This window comes from Beta vulgaris, chromosome 3 (genome assembly GCF_026745355.1).
Source record: "Beta vulgaris subsp. vulgaris cultivar EL10 chromosome 3, EL10.2, whole genome shotgun sequence".
Lineage (NCBI taxonomy): Eukaryota > Viridiplantae > Streptophyta > Magnoliopsida > Caryophyllales > Amaranthaceae > Beta > Beta vulgaris.
In genome coordinates, this window is record NC_079204.1 from 48,179,815 (window position 1) to 48,188,696 (window position 8,882).

General features: G+C 34.2%; 1 protein-coding gene across 1 annotated transcript; it reads right to left on the reverse strand.

The window, feature by feature from the left end:
- Positions 1-1,342: 1,342 nt before the first annotated feature.
- Positions 1,343-2,382, reverse strand: LOC104889213 (pathogenesis-related protein PRB1-2). The gene has a single exon (XM_010674383.3). It carries the CDS (start codon positions 2,314-2,316, stop codon positions 1,603-1,605), a length of 714 nt encoding a protein of 237 aa, XP_010672685.1. The 5' UTR covers positions 2,317-2,382; the 3' UTR covers positions 1,343-1,602.
- Between the last annotated feature and the right edge of the window lie 6,500 nt (positions 2,383-8,882).

Below are 8,882 nucleotides of genomic sequence, written 5' to 3' on the forward strand. Positions count from 1 at the left end.
ATTTTTAATTATTTATTAATTTACATTATAAAAATTTGATATATTTAAAATCTAGAGTTTTTTGCGGGGATATACCAGGGTAGTAGACATTCTGTGGGGATATACCTCACCAATTTTTTTTTTTTGTGGGGATATGCCAACCTAAATTTAAGTTTTGTTAAAAGGTACCAAAAACACTATTTTCGGCGAAAAAGTCAAATTTTCGGCTCTTGACTTGTTAGGAACTCGCGAGTGAGCCACAATGGGACAGTGAGGAAGTTGGAGGAAAATGAATGTAATAAAAGCAATTGAATGTCACACACTATACAAAGAGTAATTAAGCAAGTCAAAGGCTAGAAATTTGACTTTCTCGCCGAAAATAGTGTTTTTGGTACCTTTTAACAAAACTTAAATTTAGGTTGGTATATCCCGACAAAAAAAATTTAGTGAGGTATATCCCCACAAAATGCCCTATTACTTTAGTATATCCTCGCAAAAAACTCTAAAATCTACATTAAGATAAATTCAATACATGAATAGTGCTAAAAGTAAAAAATGTTCAACCTTATAAAAAATTGAGAAGTATGTCTATGCCTATAGCTTTTACTCTAAGTAGAAATGACATGAACTTGACTGTCAAGTACGCAGCCTGCTTTCCTAATTGTTTGCTTTGTTTTCATTTATGTAGTCTTCAACACATTTGATGACCATTTATTTTTGAAGGCGTCTTGAGTATAACATGTTACATCAGTTATGTAACATGCATAATGACATAGACTCCAACAAGAATAATATGAATTATGCAAATAAGGACATGAATCTGACCATGTGATACTATCATTTATTTCATGTCAGATTTGAGTTCTTTTTTTTAAAAAAAACGGTGGTTTGTGATTGTTACACCATGTTACATCCCAAGAATTTGTCTATATATATATCTTTAGTCACATATTAGCGAAAAATGCAAAAACAAAAAAAGTTATATTGCAACTAAAGCTTAATACTAAAGAAATTAACAAAATCTCACATAATAATGCTTCTTACCTAAATATTAATGGAATTTTATGCCAAGTAGGTAAATTTTGATCCAAAAGTAGAAAACAATAATTGGAGACAAAGCCACAGAGGGAGTATACTACTATATCAGTTTCATAGCCAATTGCTTTGAGTTGGAGAATGGAGAAATTTTGATGTTAATTAATTTTTGGTTGAACTTTAATTTATTATGTTTTGATTCCAATATGAGAATTTTTTTTTTTTTTTGGTCCTACTACGAGGTGTTTCCCATCGCCTTCGGCGAGTGGACTAATCTCCTGCGAGAGTTTGCATGGGTAATACGAGAAACTTAGTAACATAAAGAAGATAACACACAAATGGATGTTAATTAATTAATGTGAATGAAAGGAAAACACAGCCAACAGAAATATGCACCTGAAAAGCTTCACTAGAGCTGATCAAGTACATAAGTTAACAAATTGCTTAGGAGCTAGCTATTGGGACATGGTTAGAACCCCCCTTTAGCCTATTACTTAAAAACAAAAAAAAACAACAATAACATTTTCTCAAAACAGAAACCATCATCAAAACAATATTATTAATGTCAATAAGATAATTGACAATGAATCAGTATGGTTTTGTGCCAATGTAGTTGCCGGGAGGGTCATAGTTGCAAGTGATGAAAACGCCTCCATCATTACAGGTAACCCTAGCACAACCAATGCGGGTGGAGCTCCTCCAGACGATTTGAGTGTAGTGGCCACAATCCATGCCACCAGCACAGGAGTTGGAGTAAAGATCATAGTACTTACGTTCATTCACCCATGACTGCACTCCAAATGCTGCTGAATAACCGCCACTACCCCAGAATATATTCTCTCCATATGGACCATTCGAGTGGACCAAACGACAGTCATTGATACGCTGGTTAGCCCATGATTGAGCAAAGGAGGCTAGCCTGTCGTCCCAAGTAAACGGAGGAAGTCCAACTGCTGACCTCGCGTCATTATGGACTTGCATGAAGGCGGCCTTATCAGAAGGGGTGCCACTGTAAGAGCGCTGTTCTGATTCTCCATCCTTGTAGGCCGGGCTGCTTGGAGGAGAGTAGTAGGGCTTGTATTCTTGGACAGGGTAGTGGTATTCCTGGGGCTGGCTGTATTCTTGGGGTTGGCTATATTCTTGGGGCTGGTAGTTGTAGGTGTAGGATGGCTGTTCGTAGCTGTAGTTGTTGTCGTAGTAACCCCTCGATGAGGATGCATTGGAAGGGGTTGATGCAAGGATGATCCCGACGACGACGAGAAGGAGAGTAAATGTCAAGGTTTGGGGCCAAGTAGAGGCCATTTTTTTTCTTTTTTGGTTTTTGAAAAAAATTATGTTCTAAGGAAGGGGAGTTCCCTTTGGTTTCTGTTTTTGGTTTGTTTTGATTTTAGGGTGAGATTTGTAAAGAGGAGTTGATATAAATGATGTGGAGAAAAGGAAATCTGAAAGAGTCCTAGCTTAGGGGAGTAGTTTGTGAGATCCATGTTCGATAATGGAGAGCACGTATAGTACTTAGTTTGTGGAAATCTTCTCTTAACTTGTGCAACTTGATGTAATATAATGCTTGAACTACAATTTCTTTTGTACACTGTTGGATATATCAGATGTATATGGAGAAGAAAATCTTATGTCCCACTTATGTGTATCATTAATGTTTTTTAATTATCGTGCATTAGATTAAATTCTAGAGCTTTCGAAAATCTACATTAATATAAATATAACATGATTATATGATTTTATGTTTTTTTTCCTCATATATATATAATATTGAATATACACCAAACTTCTAAAGCTTAAAGAAATAAAAAAACTACAAAGCGACTATATGAGAAATAGTATGCTAGAGTCAACTAGCTTAACTTTATTGTTGTGAGTTGTGACTGGTCAGCCATGGTTCGAATAGCACATGATGATATGATGACATAATGTACTATTTTTGCACAATGTCAACCAATTTGATAAGTTGATGATATTACTTTGTTTGGCAATCTTCATATATACTAGCCGCAACTTCTAATTTTCCATTTCCATTCTTTCCACTACAAGTATGACATTGTCTAGGAAAATAATTTCCAGACTCCCATTATTGTTGTAATTAGTATATAGTTCAAGTAACAGTTGTTGGACACATGGATTCGTGTGATTTACCAACAATGTATTAGCTAATAATCTATAGGTTGGGGGTGAGAAGTGATCTTAGTAAGATATTTCAAGATAGAGAACCATTTTTTCAATAAATTGACATAATAGGTTAGAACACCAAAGCGCGCCGCCTTCATTTAGCAAGTTTTGTGTGAGACCGTCTTTCAATAAAGTTAGTATAAGTTTATTTTATATTTTTTGTTATAAAAAGGTCACTTGTTAAGTTAAAACCTACATGGGTAACTTTTTGATAACATCTGGCCTTATACCTTAAAATGGTCACTTTTATTGTAAGTGACTCATTTAAATCACATAATTATATCCTCGTCTTACCATAAATTATGTTGAGTCAATCTTCTATGAGAATTTGTATTCTTCCTTTGTTTTCCAACTTTTTAATGAAGTGAAGGGATCAAATAATATATGAAAATAAGCTAGAAAAATGATCTCTCTTAAAAATGTACTTTTCTAGATGTTCAAGTTAAGGTTTGAAGAAAAAGTTTGGAGAATATATATGAAAAGTTCTATAGTGGGGAAATTCGATAAATTCAAGTTTAAAACTTGTAAAAAAAAAAAAAAAGAAATACACACAAGAGAATTTAACTTTTTTTAGGATAAGATGTAGGGGGTGCACTTGAGGAAGGATAAAAGGGAATTTTTTAAATGAGGTTTGATCCTTAAGCCTCAAAGATATAAGATGAAAAGTGATGCCACTATTCCACCACCTCAACATTTATAGGAGAATCTAACTTGTGTTGTCAAATTGTGCTGTTATAAAGCAGAAGTCTAAATTTATTCGTAGATCCAAACTTATGACCTCACACGTACACGCCACACGGTAAGCAGCTTTTAGAAAAAAAAAAAAGGCAATCAATAGAGCTAAATATATAAAAAAAAAAAAACAAATGTTTTTCGGTTGGACATTAACATTGACATTGCCAAATTATTCATTCATTACTGTAATTGATTACGAACTACTATATGATTAATCAAAACAGGCCAAAAAAAAAAAAGAATTGTTCATTTTCAAAACATGACCTCACACCGTCACACGTACACGCCACACGGTAAGCAGCTTTTAGAAAAAAAAAAAAGGCAATCAATAGAGCTAAATATATAAAAAAAAAAAAAAACAAATGTTTTTCGGTTGGACATCAACATTGACATTGCCAAATTATTCATTTTCATTACTGTAATTGATTACGAACTACTATATGATTAATCAAAACAGGCCAAAAAAAAAAAGAATTGTTCCCTATCTTTGGCATAAACACGATAAGAAAGGATAGGAAAACCAAAAATTAACCCCTAACTACTTGAGTACATGTATGATATATCCACGAGTAATTTTGTAACAAATTCTCCAAATAAGCAAAATTTTACTCATTTCTAATAACTTATGGATATGGAAGTTGAGCATTCCCCCAAAGATTAAATTTTTCTTGTGGAAGTTATCTCTTAATGGGCTGCCTACAAAGAAAAGGCTAGAGCTAAGTCATGTTTTTCTTCCGTTGGAATGTGTTTTTTGTAATCATCACTCGGAAGACGCTGCACATCTGTTTTCTAGGTGCCCTTTTACGTGCGATGTTTTTGCGGATCTCCAAGTGTTGTTAAATTGGCCTGTTCCGCCTCTCTCTGAGGAAGGAACTTCTTTACATAGTTTTTTACTTTTTTTAAAATCCTCCTTCTCTGTGCCCCAAGTGGAGTGTATGGCCATTGTCTGGTGGTTTGCGTGGTATGCGAGGAATGGGGTTATTTTCAGGCAAGAGGCTTTGTCCCCCCAAAAGGTTAGTGATATGATTAAAGCATTTGCTCACAATCTGTCTATTTCTAGTGGTGTGGTGGCGGGTGTGGATTCTTGTGTTTCTCTTGCTGCTTGAAAGAAGGCTAAGGTGAGAATTAGAGAGCAGGTGGTGTGGTCCCCTCCCCTAAACGATTTCTTAAAATTAAATTTTGATGGCTCTAAGCTGGCTAGTGGTCAAGCGACTTTTGGTTTTGTTATCCGAGATTCGGCAGGTGCTGTCCGGTTGTGTGGGGCGGGGTCTCTCGGGGAAGCGTCTTCTATTCTAGAAGCAGAGGCTAGGGGTCTCAGGGAAGGTCTTCGTGGGGCTCTTTCTCTTGGTATTGATAAGCTTATTGTGGAAGGTGATAATTTGTCTGTCATCAATGCTATCAAGCGGATCTGGAAGATTCCATGGTCGATTCATTCCATCATTCTCGATGCGATTCAGGATATGGGTCAGTTTGAGGAGGTGCAAATTGATCATGTTTTTAGGGAAGCAAATGCGGCAGCAGACTGGATGGCTCATCGTGGTCATTTATCAAATAATATGACATACTGGTTTGAGATTTCTGAGTTATCTTTTTCTACAATCATCCGCAAGGATGCTTTAGGGTGGCCCAATTCTTGGGTTCCTCCCTAGCTTTTTCTTTCTTGTATAAAAAAAAAATATATATATATAACTTATTTCTTTCTTTTCTTTCCTTCTCTCTTTCTTTATGGTTTCTCTTACCACTTACCTCCATTTTTTTTCTCTTTCATGTTTCTCTTACTTCCAAATTTTTCTCTCCTCATTTGTTTCTCACCTACAAATTTCTCTCTCCTGCATTGTTACTCACCTCAAATTTGCTCCTGCATTGTTTCTCTCTCTCTCCTTCGTTGAAATTCGTTCGAGGATCGGTTATTGCGTAGGTAGTGAGTTGGCAAAAACAAAATCGGAGCTTTAGATTTAAGAATTGATGAATGATAGATAATGCAAAAGATGATTTAAGAATCAACACTAGCTTTAGATTTTTCTTACCTCAATTGTTTATTTTACCTCAAAATTTCTCTCTCCTCCATTGTCTGTAATCTCCAGATAATGCAAAATATGGCCTTTATTCCTGGTTTCTCTCTCATCGCTGCTAATCAAATTGATAAAATGTAATATATGATTTGAGAAAGTTGGGTTTCATTAATGGCAAAACCAAATATTGAAGTTTTAGAGTTCATAATTTGTTGGGCTTACATTCACATTTGAAATCAGTATTGCAATTTCAAAATGAGCAAAAATTTATGCTTATTTCAGAAAATTTGGCAAAAGTGGGCTCGTTTTCTCAAATGACTAGAAGTGTTTGCCTATTTTGAAAAAAATTGCTTATTTGGGCAAACGAGCATAAGTGATTAGAAATGAGTATAATTTTACTCATTTGGAGAATTTTAAATGATTAATAAGTTAAAAAAAAATAGTCTTGAGTGTACCATGAGCATGGTACACCTAGGTTTATTATAAATTATCTCCTAGCACCTTGCTGAAAGTTACTACTAACATGAGAACCATAGAACCTAAGTTGTGTGTCTACATATACAATTTATGTGATTTCTCATATGAGCCAAATCAGGTTATGTTTTTAGATTGGTAAGGAGAAGTGTCCTATTGGGCCTCCGAACCAACTACACCGGCAAGGCCCTTTGTGAGTGGGGGGAAGATAAGGGAATCACACATTCATAGTGCTTCTAGTAGGGTTTGGTCATATATTACTTGGTGAGCCAAATCAGATTTGTGATGGGCTCATAAGTTAGAGAATTTATATGATTAGGACTTTGGTAAAAATGAAAGCTATAATATTTTTGAAAGGGTCCTTCCTTGATCTGGGGAGTATTAGTTAATGAGATGCATGTTCGATAATGAAGAGCACGTACAATATGTAGTTACATTTGGGAATTGGTACTCTTGACATTGACAAAAGCATAATACCATATGTATATTTGGTTAAAAATTAGCCTGTTGTTATTTTATATATTCCAATGTCAGAGAAGCTTATTACTTGGTCTTAAAATAAAATCTAGTTAACCCAGTTATTATTCAGGTATGTATTACTTGGATCTTCATTTCATTGAGTAAGCACAGATTAAAGTTGCTCATCAGTCTCATATCTCAGGTGATGTATTGTCTCCTATAGCTACCTATATACTTTGCATTCAGAGCTTTATTTTTGTTTCTTCCCCACTTCTCTTAACTGTAAAAGGGGATTCATATGTTTCCATGCATGCATCCATGCTTCTACATTTTGCATTTTTTATGTTCATACCATAATAGTATTACAATATTAATCCCTATGAAAAAAAGCTCTAAACATGCTAAAAACTTGGTTTATTCTCCCTCTCATGACTTGTTTGGGGTAGGGTTGTTTATTGCTTACTAGTTTTTGATGATGCTGTGTAGGGTGGCTTCAATGTCGTAACCTGTGCCCGTGCGTATTCATATATAGTAGATACATCCAGATGTTTTATTCCATAATTTTTGTATCATTATAGTTTATTGGTATGACTCGCTACTTCATAGTTTGGATTTTAATACATATCAACCAATAACAAAAGTAGGATACAAATGATCCAAAAATTATAGGGCAAAAGATGTGAACTCAAATGATACTAATAGTCAATAATACATATCACGCATTCGGCATTTATCCATTTTCTTTGGTTACATTATATATGTTGGAGCCTTGGAGGGTGAGATAAGCTCAAGTAACGGAAGCAAAGTTTAGTTATGATTTATTGATTTGTGCCCTTTGTGCTGTTAGTTCGATAAGCGCAATTGTGGAATTTTTTTTTGTACATGAATTTTCGTCACAGGGTTTAGTAATTGATCATAAGTGTTAAAGGACCAAGTACACCCAAAGTTTAAACTAATTGTTGAAATCCCATGAATAGTTTTATACTCTATCATGCCCCTCATGCGAGAGATCTTTGGGCTTGAAATCTGGATGCAACATATGTTGCGTGCCCTCTTACCTGACGCTAGATACTCCACTTAAAAAGGAGGGATGGATGAGATTTAAACCCATAACCTTTATGTCATGTTGACTCTGATAACATGAGCAAAAATTATAATTAACAAGGCCTATACATACACTTTGATTATAATTAATATCCTTATTAACCATAAGCAGAAAATTACAAAATGATATTTTTTAAATAGACATTGAGATTTTCCCAAAAATTTTGTAATCTATATCAATTAGAGAAAAAGATGGTCAAAATAAATACATGAATATCATTAATCTTATATTTATGGTTATGTTGATCATGCATCCTTCTTGTTCTTTACCTGAAATAAGGTAACATGATATGAATTTTGACTTGTTTGACCATGTTTTGATGCTATTTATAAGAAAAAAGAACATATTCATGAGGGATCTTGTTAGATTTATCTCGTTGTATTTGTTTTTCAAAACTCTAATTTCTTAATTTTAACTAATATAGAAAATATATCTACCGATAAGTAAGTGGAAATAAGAAATGTCTGTTTTGGCTTAATTTGATCAATCCAATAGGAATAAGTTCATAAAATAAGATAAGATCGTCTACTTTGTTACAATCACAAATGGTTCATTGGTCAGTGCATGCCCACATAGGCACATACAAGCCCATAGTTGCATCTTAAAATCAATTGATAATGGATTAATGGTTGAAGAAGCCCGGCCATTATAATGTTGATTATTTTTTTTGGTGAACAACGGTAACATAGATAGCCAGAATGTTGATGATCCTCTACTTTTTCAACATGCGACAAAAAATGTTAACTCATCACCTTATTCACCTATGGGGTTATTTTTAACATACTTGCATTATATCCCTCTTATATTGATATGTATACCCTAGAAATATTCATTTGTATTTTGTAATAGACGAGAAGATAACACATAAATGATATCAATCAATATAGAAACTGCTCAACAAG